Source organism: Podarcis filfolensis (assembly GCF_964270895.1).
Source record: "Podarcis filfolensis genome assembly, chromosome: 5".
In the NCBI taxonomy this organism is placed as follows: Eukaryota; Metazoa; Chordata; class Lepidosauria; order Squamata; family Lacertidae; genus Podarcis; species Podarcis filfolensis.
Window position 1 is genome coordinate 79,263,253 of NC_139608.1, and position 25,350 is coordinate 79,288,602.

The following is a 25,350-nucleotide window of genomic DNA, read 5'->3' on the forward strand; positions in this document are numbered from 1 at the left end:
TCTCAGTTCACTTGATCTCCACTATGGAGCCTAATGGGGTACATCACTAGGGCTGAGATAAGAAATGCAGGAAACCATTAGTGCAGTCTAAACCTACCGAGCTGAGCAAATATGTTTGTGCACCATAGGATTTCTTCAAAGGCAGGATTCTCTGAGGGATCCTGGTGTGGGGCAGTGACAATGGGTGGCTCAGTTTCACTCCCCTACTGGATGGCATGGGGCCATTAAGTTCCCTGTTACATGAAATTATGACAAAGTACTGCAAGAGTTTGTGATAAAGCTGCTGGGATTTATAACTAAACCTTTATGAGTTTGGATAGTGGAACTATTACTGTATTTATTTTAATTTTTTTGTACAATTTGGCAACATACTTCTCTTGCATACTTTAACTGCTGCATAAAAATAAAAAAATAGAGTTTGAAAGTTACCCCTGAAGAACATTATATTTACCTGCAATAAATAAACACATTAATAAATATATATTTTTTTTTAGAAAAGTCAAGGTGACCAAACTAAATAGCAACCATTTTGTCAAACAGCTCTGAAACACCTAGCGAGACTGCTGTTCCTACTCTTCCTTGTCGCCGGTGAGAACAGAGAAAGAGATTAAAGTGGGTCAGAAATTGTCAAATTCTCCTTCAGTGGCTCAATACCCATTCTGTAGTGAGAATGACCTCATGCTGTTGCTGGCTGTGACCCTAACCTCAGCTGGTACAGAAAGAGGACACAGAAACATGGTACTTCAAAAGTTGAAAACAAAAAAGAATATACGAAGGGAGAGAAAGCTTTGTGCCATCAAAAGGTTTGACAGTGTTTCTTTGCTTCCTCCTCAATTTCCCTTTGCCTGGTATATGAATGGTTGGACATTTCCTCCCCTTGGGGCAAATCTAGCATTACAGATCTTGGTCAAAATTCCAAATATCATTCCATACTTAAAACTACAGTGTTTTCCTGTTCCCCATCTTTTTGTGAATTGTAAGACATTCAAGAGAGAGCCTTTTACAGAACAGAGCACACCAGGGACTTAATACTGCCTTCTGTCATAAGATTCTTATACATTACAAATGTAAAGGATGCTCAGACAGAAAGAATGAACAAACACAACAGACATTCCAAAGCAACATCAATTCAGCGCCTGAAATATCCTAAGAGCCTTTATGTCAACAAGAAACCTGTTCACTAAATGTTATTTATTCTTCTCATCCTTCCTCCATGTGCTAAGGGGAAGTTAGCCCATTTTACCACCACAACAACCATTTTAGGTAACAGGCTAAAAAACAGAGTGGAATGTGCCCCCCATGCTTTTAAACCAGGCCCTCAGGACCCTCCCCAGGCTACACCCCTCACTGGCCTTGCTCCATGCCCCACCCAAATGCTTCTTCCTGCCTGGAATGCATCCAGGGTGTAGAGGCTAGAATGCTGAACTAGGAGTGCTGGACTAAGTCCTCTAGAGGTGGATGGGAATGGCACTTTGCAGAGTTTTCTCTGATTTACATCCAGAACATTGTGATGGTTGCTGTTGTTACGTGCAGCAGCAAAAATAAAAAAGCCGTAGGGGAAACCAAAGAACTTGTGCTACTGACCCTGCAAATGGTGAGCTCCACCCCGAGAAATTGCTGGAGAATTTACTCTCTCACTGGAGAAATTTGGCAAGATGGTCTCCTCCAATTCATCTGCTCACAATTACAGTGGAGAATCTTGAAAGGCCATTTGAAAGCTCAAAACACACTGCTCTGATGCAAAGCAGCAAAGTAAAATAAGCATTACAGCAAATGTATTTTGACAGTTCTGATTTTTTGCTCTTTTTTAGTGCAGCACCTTTTCTGAATATTGGGGGGAGGGGAAATCCCATCATCACCCTGCCACCCACTCAGAAACTATTCAGGTTACTTTGCTTCCAGTGGTGTAGCATGGGTTGCCAGTGCCCAGGGCTGTGTGGAGGGCTGGAAGGGAGGGAAACGGATGGAGTACGCATGCACATTCAACTGCCTAACAGCATCTGCATCACCCAGGAGATCACAGCCACAGAGAAAAGAAGAGTCGTTCTGTTGTCTGGAGAGGTCACCTCCTGGTTTGCATGGAGAAGCTGTTTTCAATAGAGCCCAGCGAAGGAAGCGCACAGCCGTATTGAGGCAGATCTGGGTATTGAAATTTTGTGCCCCTAATCATTTTGCGCATAGGGCAACCACCTCTGTGGGTCCCCCCATCTTTGCCACTCTTTACCTCTTCCTTATGTATATTGTTAAAATCTACCAACCTATTTGTAACCAGTTTTCTGGCGTGGCAAGAAGGCTGAACAGCTGCCACTCGGTTGACACCATCTGCTTATCTAAGTACTGCAACCACCTCTCCTTTGTCTAGGGCTGGGTCCTGCATTTGGGGGGATGGCACGTTAAAAGTTATTTAGGTTTGCTCTCAAGATAAGCCCCTATGTGTTCTATTATAAACAACCCCTTATGGCTCCGAGTGTCAGTGCCTCCTTTCCTACATTCTGCCAAAGAGAGTCATTTCCTGTTGGAGCATTTCTAAAAGCAATTAAGCTCTCCGCGTTTGCTGTTCCAGAGAGATTTCCTCTAAAAGCCTGCTCCATCTTGCTGAAGTCGGTTTGCATCTTGGGCCACTTGCTGGCACTTTCTCACAGCTGCCTTTGCTCCACCACCTGGATCATTTCCATCATCTGCTTCTTCAACCCGAGGCTGCAACAAACTATGGTGCTGTACCAGCTTCATCACTACTGTAGCATGCCATCTGGAGCAGGGGCAGTCTTTTCGTAGCCCCTGTGGCCTTCCCCTGCCTTTGCCTCTTTCAGTATGGGACTGTGGCCATGCTGCTTGTGAGAGAGAAGGAAGAATGCCTAGAGCTAGTAGAATCGGAGGTCATCAGCTGAGCGTCCCTTACTTTTAGACCGTGCACAACATTTTGAATTAGCAAGACTGCAACTACCGTATTTTTTGCTCTATAAGGCTCACTTTTTCCCTCCCAAAAAGTAAGGGGAAATGTGTGTGCCTCTTATGGAGAGAATACAGGCTGCGCAGTTATCCCAGAAGCCAGAACAGCAAGAGGGATCGCTGCGCAGAGATCCCTCTTGCTGTTCTGGCTTCTGAGATTCAGAATATTATTTTTTCTTGTTTTCCTCCTCCAAAAACTAGGTGCGTCTTATGGTCTGGTGCACCTTATAGAGTGAAAAATACGGTACACCCCCATGGCAATTATTAGAATATGCTACCTTATTCAAAATTGCACATACAATTGGCACTTCCTCTTTATTTCAAACTAGGAAGTCTCTTCACTCTTCCAATATATACCCCACATATAGGAGAACAGGAAAACTGAGGTATTCCTACACTCAATCCTAATATATCTGTGCTCACCTTATAATGCATTCTTGCTATTAACACAGCAACCTCATGCAGGTATAACTCAAAACTGAGGCATAGCATTAAGAGCTTGGGCAAACCCAACTCAATGGTGTAACGTTGGAAAGTGTCAATCATTTCTCCTACTTGGGCAGTTATCTTTCCACAAGGGCCAACACTGATGCCAAAATCCAGCATCGCCTGAGCTCTGCAAGTGCAGCTTTCTTCCAACTGAAGTGCAGAGTGTTTGAGGACCAGGACATTCACAGGGAAACCAAAATGCTTGTTTACAAAGCTATTGTACTACCAACCTTACTACTGCTTGTGAAACATGGACCACTTATAAACGCCATCCCAAACTCCTCAGAAGATCCCATCAATGGTGTTTCAAAAAAAAAAAATACATTGGGAAAACAGGCAAACTAATTCCAGTGTACTGGAAGAAGTTGTAATCGTATAGTAGTTAGTACTCTGCGTTGTGGAAGAAGCAAATATTACCAGTGTTGAATCAATGATTTTTCAACGTCAACTTCATTGGACTGGTCATGTTGTTCAGATGCCTGATTATTTTCTTCCAAAGGAACTTAAAATGGAAAGCATAATGCTGATGGTCAACAAAAGAGGTTTAAAGACTCTCTCAAGACAAATCTTTAAAAATGTAGTATAAACACTGACAACTGGGAAACACTGGCCTGTGGGTGCTCCAATTGGAGAACAGCTTTTAGCAAAGGTGTCCTGGACTTTGAAGATGCTCAAACTCAGGACAAAAGGGAGAAATGTGCTAAGAGGAAGGAACGTTTGGCAAACCCTCACCATGATCAGCTCCCACCTGGAAACCTACTGTGGAAGGACATGTGGATCCAGAATTGACTTCCACAGTCACTTATGGACTCACAGTTAAGACCGTGTTCATGGAAGACCATCTTACTTGGCTATGAGTGATCACCAAAGAAAAAGAAAATATGGTTTTTAAACAAGTGGTTGATACATTTTTCTTTTTCTAAAAGAATAAATAAAGGCTGTAATTCAGACTTCAGTGTGTAGATTTCCTTGGAAAAAAACACACCAAGCAAAGGAGGAAGTAGGGGGATGGAAGCAAACATTTTATATGCTCTATCACATCTGAGATAAAAAAAATTAAACCCTGAAGTCAACCATGAAATTAGTGACAAACAGCAATCTATGTTTGCTCAAAAACAAAAACACCTGAGCTTCTTTAAAATCTCTGCTTAAAATCTCCGTCTCACAAAAATCAATATCCCTACATGAAGATTCCTCCAGCTCCTCCAAGGATAGGCTCTTTTTATTTTAACTCTACAGATGATATTCTCATTAAAAAGTAATATAAATAGAATGCAGTCAACAGAAAAGGCTTAAAGGCTCATCCAATTTCTTTTGGCTACTGGGATCTGGCTCTTTGCACACAAGTAAACAGATCAACCCCCCAGCCCAGCTTAGCGGTTTTATTTCAGCAGTGTTGCCATACGCTTGCATTATGATTGTTTCTCAGCAAAATCAGGATGCTTGCTGCAAATTTATCCCTTATACACAGGGCCGGCCCAAGACCTTTTGGTGTCAGAGATGAGACCAATGCTTTCCCTTTCCTGAACCAGACCCATGCCCTGGTGGAGTGGGAGATTCATGCCACCCAAGGCTAATCATCTCAGGTTGCCTCACTGGCATGCCAGCTTAGGGGCTACAGGGCAAACCACATGCCACACCTTTCTGGCCACTTTCCACCCCTCAGAATTTGCCATCTGAGGCAGCTACCACACTCTGCCTCAAGGCAGGACTGGCCCAGCATAAATCTTCCTGACTGAAGACCAGAACCAACTGGTAAAGCTTTTCTGAGGCTGTACAGCTTCAGGTATGCATGAGGGGATGCTCTTCCATGAAAATTTAGATAGATGGAAAGATGGCAGGGAGAAGGCGAGATTGAATCCACCTAGCTTTCACACTAGCTTCCTACATTCAGATATATTTTTCCCCCATGGAGGACTGTTCAACCACTAGATCAGTCCAGTAAAAACTTCACCAGTGTACTGAACTTTTGTTCTTCAATTACCATAAAAAGAACATGCACTAAAATTCAAAGAACATCCTTCAGCTTAATCTCATTTTTAGGTGACAGATTTAACAGATCCATATAAATACAGCACAGGAGGCTTAACCCAGACTCAGGGCACCAGAATCTTGGTCCAAAATTCTGGTTAAAGAAAGCTGATCAAAGATGTAGACCACACTGGCCAACTAATGGCCAAGAGGGGACACCCAACCCCCAGAGGGTTAATTGGGTCCCCCCCAAAGCCCTCCCCATGCATGTTTTGTTTGTTTGCTGTAAAATAACTTTTTAATCATTATCTTTTCCCCACTGTCATATCTAACTGCTCTGCTAGGTAAAGGTAAAGGGACCTTTTCAACGAAATTGAAAATCTACATCAGACATTCAGAAACCAACAAGCCTGCTATCCCAGCCTGGTTAGCCCCCTAAAAATTTTGATACCCCATAATTAAATACAATATACTCCCATAGAGACTACCTTAAGGTAAAGGTAAAGGAACCCCTGACCATTAGGTCCAGTCGTGACCGACTCTGGGGTTGTGGCACTCATCTCGCTTTACTGGCCGAGGGAGCCAGCATACAGCTTCCAGGTCATGTGGCCAGCATGACTAAGCCGCTTCTGGTGAACCAGAGCAGCGCACGGAAACACCGTTTACCTTTCCACTGGAGCGGTACCTATTTATCTACTTGCACTTTGAGGTGCTTTCGAACTGTTAGGTTGGCAGGAGCAGGGACTGAGCAACGGGAGCTCACCCCGTCGTGGGGATTCGAACCGCCGACCTTCTGATCAGCAAGTCCTAGGCTCTGTGGTTTAACCCACAGCACCACCCACGTCCCTGCTCTGCTAGTGGTGCCCAAATGCCCTACAGTCCTTTAAACGATTTATAAGTGGAATCAGCACTGGCACGTCTTTATTTCCAAGCACTCCTGCTGCCCTTGAAAGCTGTTGTTATTTGTGCTTACAGTAGCTTTCTGCTTTGTTTTCTCTCAGGAACCATCAGGAACCATCATGTCTCTTCATCAGGGATGGGAGCCAGACTGCCTGCCCAACAAAGGGCAAAACTGCCAGCAATAGGGGGCAAGTGTATTAGAGGTTTGAACTGAGCCAAGGGAAAAAAGGGAGGACTGGAAAAGAAAGTGGACTGGAGGAGGAGGAGCAGAAAACACTCTCCTAGCAGAGTTGCCAGCAGAGAGAAGCAACTCCAATAGGGAGGACAGAATCATAACCCTAAATCTAGGCAGGGCATGTTGCAGGCATGTGAACACATGTGGGGAGACGGGTGTATAAAATAGAATGATGCAACGTGGGAGGTTGGTAAAAAGCTCTCAGCTTCTCGTGGATGGCAAGAGCAGGGAGACCACCTTGCCAAATATTCTCCAGGGAAATACTTGAAGGGGGGGGGGGGGAACCACATTCAAAAATTGTCAAAAAAATTCTCTTCTGATAAATACTGGATGAGATTTTCCCTCTCAACTCTGTAACCTTGAGCACTTCACCAGAAAGGGATCCAGCACAAAGGAAAAAGAGATTAAAAAGAGGGAGATAAAAATAGCTCTAATGCACCACACAAGCACATACGCAAAAGTCAGCTGCAAGAAGTGGAAAGTTCCTAACGCATTCAACTCTGTCTTTATTAAGAGGGGAAATATTCAGTTCAGTCTATCATGGAACCTGCACAACGAAAAGCTACAGACTGAGGAAATCTCAAAAATATATGTATGAAATTACTGTAGTATGTATCTCTCCCCCCCCCCCCTTTATTTTTATTTTTAAAAAGGAAGGAATAACATGAATAACTACCCTTGTTAAAGATGCTGTCAAAACACACTGGGAAAATTTTTCCTCAGTTTCTGAATGGAACTGACACTCCATACCCTAAGATGCCATTGCTGCATTATTCCACTTCTTCAACACATGGGATTATACTATGCAAATTAGCTGCCATAATTAGGTTGATAACAACACATTCCAAACATAGCTTCCTTGTGACAACTTCTTCAGGAAAATTGTTGATCCTAAAGAGGACCCAAATTTGACAGCCATGCAGCAATATTACTACCACACCACTAAAAATTATGTTGTTATTAATTAATTCCATGTACGATTATTTTTGTCTCTAAACCATGCTAGTTATGACAAAGCAAGTCATAGAGAAGTCACAAAAGAGAGGCTTTAGCGTGCAATATCTACAGGCAACAGAAGAAGCAGAGATGACAACTTACCATGTGATAATTTCCTAGACACGAGGGCTTTTTTTCAGCCAGAACTTGTTGAACTCAGTTCCGTCACCTCTCAGGTGGGCACAACTGCCATTCTAAGGGAATGAAGGAGGTGTTCATGGTGAGTTCCAGCATCTCTTTTTCAAGAAAAATTGCACTGCTAGAAGTCATTGCATGTGGAACACACAAGCAATATGTCTGTGGACAGCTGGTAGGGTGTGCTCACATGCCCTACCCCCCCCCCAGGTTCTCTTGTTCAGTGACACTGACCTTGTTGAGAGGGGAAGGTCTGCAGGGGGTTTCTACTTGCAATCACTTATACAGAAGTAGAACCCTCCATGTGATCATGGATAAAGTAGCATCACCGATCGCATGGAATTTTGTTCTTGCATTTGAGCAAACCCAAGTAAAAGTCCCCCACAGACCTTCCCCAATCAACATGAGGAAAGTAATGGACACAGCAGATGGTGTGGCCTGCATGGGGAAATTGGGAGCAGGGTTTGTATGCATGTTCCATCCACCCATGAATGCAGTGGTTGGAGTGTTGGACCTGGGAGACCAGGGCTCAAATCCCCACTGGGCCATGAAGCTCACTGGGTGACTTTGGGCCAGTGACTGCCTCTCAGCCTAATCCACCTCCTCACAGGGTTGTTGTGGGGATTAAATGAGGAGGGTACACCACCTTGAGCAACTTGAAGGAAAAAGTGGGATACAAATGCAACAAATAATGCAATAATAATAATCCACATATATGGCATTGATACGTTGATGCCTTCAGTGAGCTAATCATCAGTAATGATCCTGTTTAGTGATGAAAAAAATCTTACTGCACCCCTGCTTCCTTGGATTGGGACCAGATGCAGAACCATATTGCCTCACTTAGCAGGGCAATAATGGTGACTGACTAGATAGTCTGGTAAATTACGTCTTGGTACATGGCCATACAACCATCAACCTATCTCTGTGCAATGCCATTGGTTTCCATGGAGAAGCTACACAGAAGCCTTTCATCTTGTTTGACTGAACCATCTGTGTACCTCTCACTTCCCCTCACATTGCCAGTGAAAGTCTACTCAGTATTGATCCAGAGCAGATTCCAATGTATAGTTAGCAGAGTTAAAACTTAAACATGTTCCCAAAAAATAGACCAGAGGCAATTATATTTCATCTAGCAGAGCTTTACTGCTACTGAAGGCAAGTGTACATAATGGTCACAATTCTAATACATTCAAGATTGGCACTGTCCATAAGAAATCCAGTTGCAGCAGACTTAACTTAAAATTTACAATAACTTATAGTAAGTCTAAAACTTAACACTATAGCATACAGAACACCACACCAGACAGAAACGAGATAGAAAGAGGAAGTGAGAAACCCATGCTCCTTCTGGCCCTACTATTATAGTCAGCATGACCTTGACAGAAAGAGATTAACAGAACCAGTTTAAACCAGCTATACTCAGCTTCTCTGAAGGAATAACCCAAACATCATAAACCTACTGCTTGCTTCTTTCACACAGAGAAGTTTCCAGGAGCTTCTTGGATCCTCTTGAATTAAGTAGAATAGGAAAGATTTCTACACATCAGATCAATACTATCTGCACTAAGAAATGCATCAATGGTTCACCTTATAACATCAAGACCATTGGTCCATCCTAGTCTAATACTGTTCTCTGACTAGCAGCAGCTAAAGAAGATAGAGGTCTTTCCAAGACTTGCAACCCAAGATCTGCTATCTGGAGATGAACTAGGGACCTTTGGCATATTAAGTTCGACCATTAAGCTTTGGTGGTTCTTCTGACAAGAAATTACAAATCCAACATTACTGGTAATCAGAGTGAATGGAAAATATATAGGATACCAGAGATACAATATTAGAGATACAGTTCATAGATAGGTGATAGAAAGATATGGATACAGTGTACCCTCCAGTACCACATCTCCACTGGATCATTTCACTGCTGTGAAAGAAGGAAAGCAAAATATGGGGAATTCACTTTGTGCTCTGCTTGTTTTAAACTGCAGGTCTGTTATTGTACCCTGGTGGCAAAAAATTCAATAACACAGGTTGAGGTAGTTACCAGGATACTGTAATGAGGTCTGTTTTTTTATTTAATATCTTCCTAATAATTTACTACATTAATGAAATTTGTAGAGGATAATAAATTAGGAGGAGTTGTGACCATCCATTCAGTAGGCAGAAACACAAAGAGAACCAAAAAAGATTAATAGGCAGAAGACAGCAACATGAGATTCAATTTAAAGAGAGAGGGCGGAAGACACAAAAAGCCATCTAGGGAAATATAATCCAGAACACAAATAACGCAATGGGGGACAGTAGGGCAGAAATAGGAGAAAGAGACCTAAATGGGTAATAGTAGCACAACATCAAGCAGACTTAACAAGCATTATGCTTAAAAGAGATCCACCCACAACAAATAGATCATTAAATGTTTATTTACCCTAATGTCTTTTTCTTTTCGTTATCTGGTTTGTGGTGCTGACACAGTAACTTTCTGGGCCCCAGTTGCATCATATTGTGGTTCTGGCCAGTAAGGAGAGTGGACCCTGCTGCAATAAAACAAATAAAACACACCACAAGAAAACCTCTCGCGCATATCTTGGTGAATCTTTGATGCCTGTATCTGACATCCTCTGTAGTACTGCATGATGGGTTCCATGCGACAATATTTTGTATCTGAGAGCATTTGTTGTGTAAGATGCTACCGTTTTTGACAGATTATCCCTTATGTTGTTTGGGATTTGGTGCATCCCAAAATCAAAAGCAGCAAGAGAGAAGTCGAAAGTACTCACTTTGAACTCAGGAAAAAATCTTAATTTTTTGGTGAGCTTTCAATATTTGCTTCACCTTATTTGGTACTTAAAACGTATTGAAGGATCTGTAGGGCCAACATAGTTATGCTTTGGAAGCACGTCAGAATTAGGGATATCCTGAAACACAACAAGATATTCCTCAAGGCCTCACTGAGATAGCATATTGTAATCTTACCATCTGTATTTATAATAGTGTTTATTAAGGCACACTCCTCCATTGTCTTCCAAGACAGACAGAAGCCAGCAATCATGGATAGACCAAGAATCATGGCAATTCAGATGTTCCACCAATCATGGTTAAAGTCAATGTGCAAAAAAAAAAAAAAAAAAAAGGCCAGAGAGTGGAGAAAAGAGAGTACATTCCTAAGCCTTGATGCTGCTTTTCAGCCTGTACTTTGCAGGGAGACAGCAGTAAGCATTGCTATAAGAAAAAACTGCTCCTTTTTCCTTATGGGGTACCCAAGAGCCTGTACAGAGTCCTTACGTAGGTTCTGTATTGGTAGGAGAAAATAACAGAGGCCAACCAGAGAATATTGAGAAGCAAAACAGCTAATAAGCATGATCTTTATTAAACTGTTGCAACAGGGTGCTCACACACACCTCCACCCCCATGCAGAGGGGAGGAGGAACCCAGAATAATGGTGTGCAAGCCCTTACATAGACTTTTGAAATTGCCCCCCTGTAGCTCAAGACTACCCCTTAATACATCATACATACATCACAGAAGGGGCGGTCTACAGAAGGAGGCAGTCTGGCAGGAAACTTGTTGATAGGTTTACATGGCTGTTAGTGGGTTTACCTGGAGAGCCTGGCCATTCTTTTGTGATGATAAATACTTAATTCCAGGTCACAGGCTCACCCTATTCATACACAAATGTGCCCTTAAGGCAGGATTTGTGAGCACAGAGACATTGGGGAGGCTTTTCCCAAACTGCAGAGGAATATTTGAGGTCACTGAAAGAGCTTTAGGATTGTTTTCCTGTACTGTTTTCAGACATGTGGTTTATATATTTAAGTATGAGTTTGCCTGAACATTTATTTTATATCTTAGACCTTATAATTCTCAAAACAGCATGAATTAGGCCCCAGTAATAAAAATCATGAACTATGTATTACAACCAACTTCCCAGCAACTCTGTTGTAAAGTTCAGCTGGATCAATTTTTAGCCAAGTTTCAGTTTTTCCGGCCAAATGGTCACTCTGAACAAATGTACATCACACACACACACACACACACACACATCCAAAACAGTCAAGAATTCCAAGGCTAAACACAATGCAAGACAGTCAAGCTATTATTGGTGCTAATTAGCGCTACTGCAAACCATATCATTCTTAAAATGTGGCCGGCAGAGCTCTGAAAAAGGCATGGAATTATTTCCCAGCCCTGAAAACATGAAAGAAAGAAAGAAAATCAAAGCAGCCGCTTTCAATCTGCTCCACACAACTAAATGAAATCCTTCATCAGTGCAAAAGGGCAAAAATGCATCAGCGGCAATTGAAAAGCGAGCTGTAATTCACAGATCCAAACACTCATTACAAAACTGATGAATGAAAAGCGTATGTTTGAACAATACTAAGCAAGGAAAGAGAGAGACATTAAAGGGGGAGGGGTCAAAATCATGACACATGAGACGGCACATTCTCACAGTGTGGTTATCCAAGAGAACATTTGAAGTTCCTTCAGCTAATGAGGGATGGTCCGCACATGGCCAGAACATGGAAGACATACATGAAATAAATTTCATGCCTTCATTTGCATACGCTTTGGGGCCATGTATACATTTCCTTGTTAAGAACAAACCTTGTGAAGAAATGCCTATGTGCACAAATTTCATTTATTCGAACCATACATCTCTTTTCACAGAAGAAAGTATCACACAAGAGAGGCCTGTTCACATTGGAATCTTTTTACCGTATTTGTGGCATTTTCATCCTCCCTTCACAATACAGTGGTACCTCAGGTTACAGACGCTTCAGGTTACATACGCTTCAGGTTACAGACTCTGCTAACCCAGAAATAGTACCTCGGGTTAAGAACTTTGATTCAGGATGAGAACAGAAATCACGCAGTAGCGGCACGGCGGCAGCAGGAGGCCCCATTAGCTAAAGTGGTGCTTCAGGTTAAGAACAGTTTCAGGTTAAGAACAGACCTTCAGAATGAATTAAGTTCTTAACCCGAGGTACCACTGTACTAAACTAAATAAATGATACCACATGTTGAGTGACAAAGTCCTCTTAAGGCAGGTGGGAGTTGATGGCACAAACTCCCTGGCCTGGGTCCCCTCGCTTCTGTCTTTGCTCAGGTCACAAAGGTCAGAAGCAGCCCCAGGCAAGATGGTGGAGGGGCTGCCACAGACGTTCTCTCAGGCTGTTGATGGTTCTGTCAGGAGCCAATGGCTTGGGCTCCCTATCCTTACAGGTCATGAGTGTAGAGCCAGTTTTACGTGCCATGAGGGAGGGTGTACAGGTTCACTTTCTTGTCGCATCATGCATAGTGCAAACTCTTCCAGATGCTACCAAAGTTGCTCTGTTCCAACAGGTCCATTTTTGTCATGCCAAAGTTTGCCCGGAATAGCAAGGTGTCATGTCATTCATTGGACACGTGTGGTTTATTTCTGCTGATGTTACCAAAATAGCACAAGATGTTACATTTCTGAAGTGATTCCCACACCACTAGGAGTGGACAATTTTTGGTTTCTCTCCATTTCTTCTTTTTTTAAATCTTAAATTCAATTCTGCACATTTCCATATCAGCGCTCTCTCTCTCTCTCTCTCTCTCTCTCTCTCTCTCTCTCTCTGTCTCTGTCTCTGTCTCTCTGTGTGTGTCTGTCTGTCTGTCTGTCTATCTCTTCCTTGTTAGGACTTTATACACATTTTTCTATGCAATTTTGCCTAATATACATACAGTATTCTTGCAAGCCATTTTCCCTAATATAATTCACTTTTGTATGCTGTTTTGTATGCTGTATTTTTTTTATGCATGCTTTCCCCTAATATGTGCATCCATGTACACATTTTTGGGTTGGAGAACTGCACCACAAAATTCAGACACCATGCAAATTTCAAAAGACAGCTGCATTTCAGTTTGTATATTGTTTCGGGAAGTGCGAATAACATAGGTTCACATTAAAAGGTGAACTGAACTGAATTTCTTCCCTGGCAATCTATGAATCATATGAGCAATATATGGAATTGCACAGATGTGTTCACAAGTCACTTGCATTACATCCCCTCTAAGTTTTGGATTACAGTAAGCTAACATGAAACTGCTGCTTTTGAATTATGGTGCTGAAGGAGACTCTTGAGAGTCCCATGGACTGCAAGAAGATCAAACCTATCTATTCTTAAGGAAATCAGCCCTGAGTGCTCACTGGAAGGACAGATCATGAAGCTGAGGCTCCAATACTTTGGCCACCTCATGAGAAGAGAAGACTCCCTGGAAAAGACCCTGATGTTGGGAAAGATGGAGGGCACAAGGAGAAGGGGACGACAGAGGATGAGATGGTTGGACAGTGTTCTTGAAGCTACCAGCATGAGTTTGATCAAACTGCGGGAGGCAGTGGAAGACAGGAGTGCCTGGCATGCTCTGGTCCATGGGGCCACGAAGAGTCAGACACGACTAAATGACTAAACAACAACAAACATGAAACAGTCACCCTACACATTTCTCCGTTAAATTACCGCTCGTCATTACATAGTGTTTTTTCACCAGTCATATCTCCCCAGTTGATATATTTCTTATGCTAAAATGATTAGTGCAAAGTCATGTTTTGGTTTATGGTTACGTTCTACTGGATGTTGATTTGAAAATTCAATATAATATTTTTTAAAAACTACAGAATGCCAAATACATGGAGGTTATCTTTAGGGCTTCTTGCATTTCTCTTCTTCTGTACCTGAGCTGCAATGTAAGGCAACACTATCAGTGTGAGAGGAGATTGGAATTCTGAGCAGATATTCATAAGGAATGAATCAGGTAATCTGAAAGAAAATGTCACACTAAGATTTTGAAGTAAGTTGTTAATATTTGCAAAAGATTTCCTAAAGCTCCAGGGAGACTTAAAACCAATATCAAGGAAAAAATCAACGTGTGCTGAAAATATCATCATAGAATCTCAATTTTTGCCTGTCCTAGCTGAATCTATTTTTAAAGCCTTCATTATTCAAGGTTAACATATTTTTCACTTGAGAACTCTAACACATACTAATGGCATTAATTAGAAAAAAACACACCAAATCCTTATGCAAGCTGCAGCTGCAATACAACATTGCAGTCTGCATATTTTTGTGTGTGTTGGATTTGGATGACTCAACAAACAGGGCTGGCGAAACACAGCTTGTTGTCCAAAGCAGCTGTGTTGTAGAATTCAAGAGCTCATTCCAGGAGCTCCTGCAGTTGTTACAACTTTGTACCCAAATTCATGTGGGAGTAGGGTCTTTTATAATGACCCCAGGCCAGAGCCAGTAGTGAGTAATTTCAAAATGGCAGTGTGGAGAAACAAGAAACAGCAGAGCGGTGGTAGCGCAAGAGGCAGTGCTGAAAGCACTTGCCTTTTCCCTTTCAATTAAAACTAAATGAAAAGGCAAGAAGGTTTCTCCCTCTAGTTTCTCCATATTGTATCTTATGGCAATTGCTATCACCAGAGATAAACGAGTTTAAATCTTGGTACAAGTAAGACTTGAAATGAAGGTAATTAAAAGAGTTTTAGTAATGACAGTCCTGTCTGCTTCCTGCTTCATTTGTAATCTTCATCCCCAACATTGTTCCCTGATAAAAGGAAAGATTCAGTGTGTGAATTTTCTCCCTGACACTCTGGACCCAACTCTATTAACAGATAAACACGGCCTTCAACACAGCTACTAAACCATTCCTCAGAATCCTCACTTTTGCAGATTAGAATCTCTTGCTTCTTTCAAAACAACTCATTAGCCATAAACTGGTTAAGAGATAAAAACCTTTCTCCTCAAAGCAGAAACCAAAGGTTTTATCAGTGCTATCCAAGGCCCTGTTAACAGCTACCAATAATTATAAAATAAGTCAATATTCAGTAGAAGTTTCCAACATGGTGCCCTCCAAATGTTGTAGACCACGGGTTCCATCAGCCCTGGTCAGCAGGGACAATGGTCAGGGATAATGGGAGTTGCAGTCTAGCAACATCTGGTTGGCACCACCTTGACTAATGCTGATATGCACGTTTGTGTGCATCTTGCTCTAACAAGTTTCATTGTTCTGTTAGTTGCACAATAGCATTAACCACACCCTAAATATGGGGTTAGTTATAAAAGAGAGCAAGGCTATGAAGATCAGACTCTATGGGGCAAAGGAAACAGGCTGCAACTTGAGATACAACTGTGAAGGGGCTAAACCTGCCCAGTCTTTTTCCTTCAACGGTGCCCAGAATGCACCTCTGCAAGAAGTAAATAGTGAGCATTCACATAACAGAGAAAGCAAAATTTTACACTTGGTGATAATCTCACAGAAAAGGTAAAATCTACCCTTGGCCACAGATCCTATATATATATAATTTTATTTGCTTTTCTGTTACATACAGTAACCAGCCAAATAATTCAATAGTCTCAACTTCCCTTCCCCTCCTTCCATGGTTTCTTCAGTTTCCCCTCTACTCCACATATTCTAAATATTCCATAACTTTCCCCCTCTTCTTCTTTTTGCCTCAATTTACCATATACTGCTGAATCTACTCTAAACTTGCTAACGTATTTACCTGTTTACACTGACTTTTAAAATAATCTACAAATATTTTCCGATCTTCCTTATAAGCCTTCACCCCAGATCCTAATGATCACCACAGTGTACTCATATGATGAACTATCTCTCCATCCAACAGTGGGAGCTGCAGCAAAGATCTTACCTAACCTGTATGTACTCAAAGAGGTCATATGTCAGACAACTGAAGGCGTCAAAGCAGTAGCCCACTACCCAGAAAACATTTTCTGTTGCATATTCAATACAGATGTGAATCAGTGTAACAAAGTCTCTGTGTTCTCTTGAATAATGAAGGCACTATTTAAACATGGTGCCAGAAAGAAAGTGTCATTCTGAAGACAAAGGATCAAAGCAGCATAGATGTCAAGTGAAGCAAATAGTTTGCAATGGGAACCAGACAGATTCCATTTCTTAGGCTTCTGGCATACAATAAAGGGGACAATGGAAAACTTTTAAAATTGCCACAGAATTGAATGAAAAAGAGCAAAAATAAGTAAGTACTGCAACACTGCTGCTACCTGAGATACAAGAAATGGAAGATCCCTCCTAATAATTAGAAATAAAACAAAATGCATTTTGAACCAACAAAGAATGTGATGTATGAGCAAGCATGATGGAAGAAAGAATCTACAGAGACACCAAAAATTTTGTTGCCAAATGATCCAAAATGGCTGGTACTTGTGTGAACATGGCATTTTGAAAGAAGAATTGAACAGAGACAGGTGGTAAAAATAATAGATTCCAGGACAGAACACATCAAAATCCTGTATTAAATGCTACAAGGAGCCATAGATATGCACAAAGTTCTTCAATAAGTTCAATGACAAATACAAGTGAAAACCCATCAGAATGTAAGAATATGCATTACATCCACAAAAATAAATGTAAGAAACAGACAAATACTATTGCATAAGAACAGCAAGGAGACAAGCAGATTGTGAAAGCAAAGTTGAGATAATGACCCTGGCAATCTGCAGCTTTGGCACGGTGTGTAGAAGTTATGGAAGAAAAATCATTATGCTGAATTTCACAAACACTGTATAGCCGCAGTTCTCAACCTGTGGGTCCCCAGATGTTGTTGGACTACAACTCCCATCATCCCTGAGCTCTGGCCTTGCCAGCTAGGGGTGATGGGAGTTGTAGCTCAACAACATCTGGGGACCCACAGGTTGAGAAAGGCTGCTCTATAGCAAAGGAAATCCATATAGCACATCAGAGTGAGATGTGCTCTCACCAATGGCTTATGCAGAAGTTCTGTAGCAAGGATGAGAAAACCTGTGACTCTCCAAATGTTGTTGGAGGATGATGAAGAGGAGGATTAGAATTTATATACCACTTTTTGTATATAATTTTTTATTAAAATTATTGAACATTCCCACAATAAACTTCAAATCACACAATTACATTGTTTCATAAGCTGACTGCCCACCCTCACCTAGAAAGTGTTTTTACTCAAACCTTTCCTACTATGTTATACCTTTATCCAGCACTATTTTTCTAGAAGAAGAGATGCCGGAACTCACCATGAACGCCTCCCTCGTTCTCTTAGAATGGCAGTGGCGCCCACCTGTGAGGTGCGGAACTGAGTTCTTGTGAGTTCCTGCTGAAAAATGCCTTTCTTTATCTACTGCAAAAAGTTTCTCTGTTACAATTATTTTATTATTTTTCTTCTGCTGCTTTTATCTCGAATCCTACCTGGGATTTCATTTGACTGTAATATTTTATTTTAGTTTTTAATAGTCCATGAGAGACAGCCACTTTTCATTTAAAGAAGACAGACTACAACCCCCATCAAAACTACTCAGGATAACTGTGGTCAGAAGAAGAAGAAGAAGAGTTTGGATTTGATATCCCACTTTAGCACTACCTAAGGAGTCTCAAAGCGGCTAACATTCTCTTTTCCCTTCCTCCCCCACAACAAACACTCTGTGAGGTGAGTGGGGCTGAGAGACTTCAAAGAAGTGTGACTGGCCCAAGGCCACCCAGCAGCTGCATGTGGAGGAGCGGAGACGTGAACCCGGTTCCCCAGATTACAAGACTACCGCTCTTAACCACTACACCACACTGGCTCCCACAGTTCCATGTTTTGTGCAACATGACCCAGACTGAAGTGCTAAAGCAAATGTGAGAGAGGATGGCGAGGAGGGAGCATGTGGGGCTGACATTCATTCCAGGCTTAAGGCTTTAATAAGCCAGGAACGCCAGGCTGGAACTGTCTCATTGTAACAAAACACATTTTCTTGAACAGGGTACTATTATAACCAGACATAAATCACACAGAGATGTACTACACATGCATGCATGCATAAATGAAACACACCCAGGCCTCTTGCAATCTCCCGCCACAGACACACTCACTTGTTAGCGCTGCATTTTGTTAGTAAGGAAAAAAAGAAAAGAAAAAAAGACCACAGATACAGATGGTTGTAGAAAACGCAATGACAAATCAGAAACAATAGAACATGTAATCACCAGCTTCTCTGTCCTATCCAATACAGAACATTTTGCCAAAGGCAATCAGTCTGCAAAAATGTTTCGCTAAGAGCTGGGTAGGCTGCATCAACTAATCATTTGAGAACTGCTGCCTTTTTACAAATCAAGTCAGTCCCTACCCAGTTCTTGGGAAGAGCAATTACACCTTATGCTTGGGATAATTCTGCTGTAAACTGATAAAAACAATATGATACAATAGACCAGATGCAATACTATGGAATTAAGAGAACAAAACTGTTGTTAAAGATACTGAAATCTCTCACAAATCTCTCTGAAGCAACTAATAATTTAATTTTTTAAAAAATGAATGTAGCCATGGGAGTAGAATGATCATAGAAAGATAAGAAAATGATCATATTCCCTTTCAGTAATCAGCTATGGGAGTTAACCTGAAACGAAGAATGGAAGCTGAGAAAGTTACCATGGAAAAAAGTCACACCAGAAACACTTGAGGAATTTGTTCTTTGCATATTCTGGTCAGGGCTGATCCGACCTGCTCCTCCTGGAGCAAAGTGCAGATTGGAAGGCAGAAGTTCATTAGATGTTCTGCTTCTCTAATTTTTGGGTTGCAGTTCTTGGCTAAAAAACATACCAAACTTTGTATAAAAATATGTACTTTAGGACACGTACATGGGGGGGGGGGGACAGTAGAAATGCACATTTGAGGGAACATAATTTTAGAAATGAATGTTTTGTGAAAAAAACATGTTTAATATGATTTTTTAAAATTATTTTTTGGGGGAGGGAATGGAGAATTAATGTGGAAGCAGGATGAGACATGGGCCCATGTGAAACAAATATGGGTCAGAAAAACAATGCAAAACAGCTGCCTTTCTTCCAGCTTGTTATATCAGAAAATCCCTAAGTTACAGGAGATTTCATACAGAAAGACCCTTGGGGTGCAAATTCTCTACCTGAATGAGCACTCGCAAAACTATGACAAATACCTTTAATCAGTGCTTTTTTTCTAAAAAAGAAATGTTTTGGGATGCTCTCATTTTCCTACTCATTGAAATACTGCCCCTCAATGAGGCCAAACTTAGATTCACAAACTGTTTAGGGGTATGTGTACCCCTGGGTCCCCCCAGAAAAAAGCACTGCCTTTGATAATTAGCAACAGGTTAATCTTAGAACATGGTAAATCATAAGCCCCTCCAGGAAAGATTATGCCCTATCAAATGTAAGCAACATGGCTGATGGTTTTTTAAAAAAAGGATACTAAAAGCAGCACCTTCACAGTCACACATTTGTTCTCAGGGGTTAATCAGAGTTGTTGCAGCAAACTGATCAGTCAAGCATCTCATGCCCCAGTCTCCACCATCTCAAAATAGCCCTGCCATCACTAGTGCCAAAGGTAGGAGTCAGTTAAGTCTCCTGGCTTCTAGAATACTGCTGGTCCTGTTGCTATTGGTGATGCTGTCAACAGAGAGCTAAGCAGAAAGGTAACAGAACTTAATGCAGAGTCTGTTGGAAAGAAGAACAGGGTGTCCAGAGGGAATGATGTTGTGGCTTGGTAGAGAAATAAAGATTGATGGAGATGGCAGTTGAAACAGGCTTTGGAAAATGGTACCATTTATCTAGGGATGTGGGTGGTGTTGTGGTCTAAACCACAGAGCCTAGGGCTTGCCAATCAGAAGGTCAGCAGTTCGAATCCCCATGATGGGGTAAGCTCCCGTTGCTCGGTCCCTGCTCCTGCCAACCTAGCAGTTCAAAAGCATGTAAAAGTGCAAGTAGATAAATAGGTACCGCTCTGGCAGGAAGGTAAATGGCATTTCCGTGCGCTGCTCTGGTTTGCCAGAAGCGGCTTAGTCATGCTGGCCACATGACCCGGAAACTGTACGCTGGCTCCCTCAGCCAGTAAAGCGAGATGAGCGCCGCAACCCCAGAATCTTCCACGACTGGACCTAACAGTCAGGGGTCCCTTTACCTTTACCCGTTTATCTAGTAGCCTATAGTGGGATATGGTGCGTAGGATAGCCTGAAGGACCCAGTATTCTCCTAGTCTTCCATCGTATGAGATTACCATACCTTCCAACATTTCTCCTATGAAAATAGGGATGTCCTATTCCACAACAACAACAACAACAACTTCTTTATTATTTATACCCCGCCCATCGGACTGGATTGCCCCTGTCACTCTGGACAACTTTCACCATATATAAAAACATAACAAAACATTAAACATTGGGGAAAAAAAACCTTCCCTATACAGGGCTGACTTCAGTTCTATCATTACTTATTTCCTTGGCTTGGGGGGTCGCATAACTCCATACCCTCCAACATTTCTTCACTGAAAATAGGGGTGTCCTACCATACCCTTCAACATTTATCTGATGTCCTAAGAAAAACCGGGATGGCTTCTGTAAATCCAGGACTGTCCCTGGAAAATAGGGACAACTTGGAAGGTCTGAATTTCTCTTTGTTCAGCTTAGCCACATAGAGCAGAAAAGGAAGAAATGAGATTACAGTACAGCACATTAAATAAAAACTAAAAAAAAAATCCCCACAATGCATGCATGAGGGAAATGAACCAAACAAAGACAACTACCAGACCTTTAGAAGACATCTGAAGGCAGCCCTGTTTAGGGAAGCATTTAATGTTTGATAGACTATTGTATTTTAATATTTTGTTGGAAGCCGCCCAGAGTGGCTGGGGAAACCCAGCCAGATGGACAGGGTATAAATAATAAATTATTATTATATTATAATTAAATTGACTGGAATTACCAGTGTGAGTTTGTAGGGCAGTTTCAAAGTACGGTAGTTTGGTCATTTCCTCAAGAAAAAAAGAGTTTTACAGCTTGTCTGAGTGAGGGCTGGGGGACAGACAATGCGATTCCTGAATTGCAAACCTTCAAACCAGCCTTGCCTTTCAAATTCAGTGACAGCCATTCTAATGTGTCATATTTTATTGACAGAGCTATGTCACATTGCTGAAGGGGAATTATGATAATTCTGCATTTTGAGTTAGCTGCTTGAAATGTTATTGCTTTAATATTTAGTTTTCATATCAATGTACGTAATAAAATGACCAGAGGAGGTCGCTGTGCTTGCTGCAACAGGTGACTACTAAAACACATTATATAAGAAACAGCAAAAAAAAAAGTATTGTAGCACCTTAAAAGATCAACAAATTTATTACGGCACAAGCTTTCCTGAACTACAGTCCACTTCATAACCTTTCCATGCATCTGATGAAATAGACTGTAGTTCATGAGAGCTTAAGTCATAATCAATTTCTTAGTCTTTCATGTGCAACAAGACTTTTTGTTGTTTGTAATACAGTAAATTTTAGTCAAAACCTTGTCATTATAAACTCTAACTGCCCCGATTTTTCAGGCCTGCCGTGGAAAAAGTACAATCAAGTGCTGAATACAATTACACAAATATCCTCAGAACAGGTAAACCTGAGGGGGAGATAGCAAACCTGTGACTCACCAGACTCCCACAATATCATGCCTATTCCTTGTCATTGACGGCAACAAAGAAAGGATACTTCTTCACTACCATTGCATCTTTAGAAGGTCCAGCCAGCAGAGCAGGGCCTATTCCAGCTGGGGCTGGCCAAAGGGGTGGGGGTGGTATGAGAGCTCTCAGAAGCATGCCATGACGTGTTCTCAAGACATTCAGAGAATAAAACCAGTTTCGTCCACCTTGCCTTGGATGCCACCAATTTTATTTCAGTCAATGAGTGCGTCTGGAGCACCATCTGGTCCTGTCTTGCAGGACAAGTTTAGGGTATCACATCTTGAATGTGTGGACGAAGCACCTGGAGGGGAATGACCGATCAAATGTTTGCTCAGCCCTTCATGGCTGATAGCATCTAGCTCAGTGGGGTGGACCTTCTGGGAGCAAGGGTGATTAATGCCTCTTTGCCAGCTGCCTGGAAAGAGGTAGAAATGATGATCCAGTATCTGGAAGTCAGCAATAGGCTGGATGAAGCCCAATCAATAGCTTGCTTCTGATTTTCTCTTTGCCCAGGCAGGTACATTATGTGACCCAGGAGAGCAGCAAAATAACCAGACTGTACAATGGCGATGGGATAAAATCAGGCCAAATCTTTATTGACAGCAGTGGGCAGGGCAAGGGTTGGCGTGGCACTGGGTCCCAGGATCAGTTCATCATTCCACAAGCTCCATGTTGATGGAATGGATCCGCTAGGTTTGGATCACTCCGAACCTGTATGGCAGGAGTCAGCCAGTGTTGAACCTTGCAGTACCAGCAAGCAAGGTGTCACTGGGGGACCAGGGTGCAGATTCCAACCAGGCAGATACCAAACCCATGCTTAGGTTTTGCTGTGGTCAATGCTCCCCTCAGGCCCCTTATGTCCCCCCCCATACTATGTTGATCCTGTCCATTGCCATTTCCACCATGTTCTTTCGCCTAACAAAGGAAAACCATAATTTCACTGAGAGAAAGGCGGGAGGGGGGCAACCCAACCAAGTGCTAATCAGGGAGAGAGAGAGAGAGAGAGAGAGAGAGAGAGAGAGAGAGAGAGAATCCTTTCCGACCCTGTCAACCAGTGACCCAAAATTGCTCAGTGAAGGCTCTAACCCAAGGGTGAGCAGGCAGGAAGCTCTCAAAGCAAAATGGCTGTGAGCTCCCGGGGAAGTAGCCTTATACAGTGGTACCTTGAGTTACAAACACCTTAGGTTACAAATGCTTCAGGTTACAAACTCCGCTAACCTGGAAGAGTTACCTTGAGTTGAGAATTTTGCCCCAGGATGAGAACGGAAATCATGTGCCGGCAGCGCAGCAGCAGCAGCAGCAAGAGGCCCCATGAGCGAAAGCACGCCTCTAGTTAAGAACAGTTTCAGGTTAAGAACAGAGCTCCGGAATGAATTAAGTTCGTAACTAGAGGTACCACTGTATAGGCTTTCCTCTCCCCTCTTCAGCAAGGGCTCATGAGACAGTTTTTTCCCATGAGCCCATCACACAGAGAAGATACTGGGCAAAACCATGCCCAGTATTTAGCTGCAATCTATGGGCACAGTGCCACCGGGCAAAGGCGTCCCGTGCTTATTGGGCACAGAACGGGGCTTCCCTCACCAACCCTCTTTAGTGGCAGAATGTGCTTTAACATGTTAGGCTACAAGAGGAATCTCAAATGATGCTGCCTTGTGACATTACGGTGCTTGTGAAAAAGCTTATATTATGCTAAAGTTTTTGCTGCTGTTTTATGGAGTCTGCTTTATAAGTTTAAAATGGCTTTAAGTGTAAGGTATTGTTCTTTTGGCTGGTTTGGTTATGTGTCATACTCAAAGAATTTTGTATGTCACCTGGAGACTCCTTCTGTGGCAAGCGACTAAAAATTTGAAAAATAACAACACTTTCCACCTACCACCTTGAAAGCCTTTCCAATTAATACAAAGCAAAGCAAAAACCTATGTAAAAATGCGCACACACACACTTCTAAAATTATGAAACTGATATCACGATATGGACTTGAAACCGGTTGTGGACAATTTATTGCCCATCCCCAGCACACATCATGATTCACAAAATATAGCCAGGTAAAAAATTATGAAACTGATAGCACAATATGGACTTGAAACCGGTCCCAAATTAAAGACTTAAATTAAAAATTGCTGTTTATGGATACTGCAAGATTTTCATGAATGCACTCATGACTGATAATCTTAATCACCCTCTCTCTACATTTATGCTTTACTGAAAACACTGCATTAAAAATGGAGCCCCACCCCTCTCTCTTTTTTTGCTAACAATTCTAGTATTTCATCCCATTTAATTTCTTGTCTCATACATATATGTGCTGAATGTTTACATCTTCCACAACAGTGCACAAAACAGACATCTTAGGAAATTAGGTACAAACGCATTTGCATCTCAAAACAGGTCAAGCTAAATCAATTCCACATAAATTATGTTTGTTAGACACAGGGATGCTACGGGCCTAGGGGCACAATCTGTGAAATTAGGCACGCTTCAACACCCTTCCAAAATGGCAAGGTAACTCTGCATGATTGCAGAGAGAGAAGAAAGTGCTGGTATGCAAACTTAAATCATGCTCCATTCTTCTTAATGAAAAAAGCGCCAAATATACTAATGCCCCAAGATACTACGTATAATACATTAACTCCTCATGTCTGAATATGTAAGGAATTGAAAGGGATGCTTTTTTAGATGGTCAAGCCCCTCAAGACCAGGACTTTACAAATTCTAATAGCTGTATCCTATGAAGTCATTGAACAAGAAGAGAAACATCCACTTACACAATGGAATTTAACCCCTCTTGTTCCCCACAAAGCCCCCCCCCCCAGCTGTTTGGAGGTTCCTCCAACCCTCAGGATCTGATGTGAGGGGAAGGGGGCACATAGAGGGAGAAGAGGCATGGGGCATTCTATTTCATGAGCAGGAGTTGTTCCACTTGTACAATGGCTGTCAGATTCAACCCTATGTGCCCTACATGGTGATGTGACAGAAAGGAAGGAGGGCGGAAAGTCTCTCTTCTATTTCCCTCACACACTTTTGCTGCTGTTCATATCACCAGTTTAAGGGAAGGAATGGGAAAGAATAGTGTATGGGGGGGCTGGGACTGGGAGGGGTTGGCTGTCTTTTGAGAACTGGAGGCAGCAGAAGCAGGCTACCCTGTTGATTTAAAGCTGTGCATTTGGGAGAGCTTCTCTTCACAC

At 42.0% G+C, this 25,350-nt stretch overlaps 1 protein-coding gene across 5 annotated transcripts in view; it reads right to left on the reverse strand.

Moving 5' to 3' along the window:
- Positions 1–7,699: 7,699 nt before the first annotated feature.
- The window catches only part of LOC310762974 (uncharacterized protein), a 207,943-nt gene continuing 190,292 nt past the window's right edge, over positions 7,700–25,350 (reverse strand). For all 5 annotated transcript variants that reach the window (XR_014548328.1, XR_014548329.1, XR_014548330.1 and 2 more), the window contains 2 exons: positions 10,101–10,209; positions 7,700–7,734 (listed from right to left, as the gene is read on the reverse strand). Coding sequence is in view for 2 of the 5 variants with exons in the window: in XM_083614888.1 (XP_083471014.1) it covers positions 7,713–7,734; positions 10,101–10,209 (131 nt within the window). In the remaining 3 variants the exon portion in view is untranslated. The remainder of the gene's footprint in view (positions 7,735–10,100; positions 10,210–25,350) is intronic.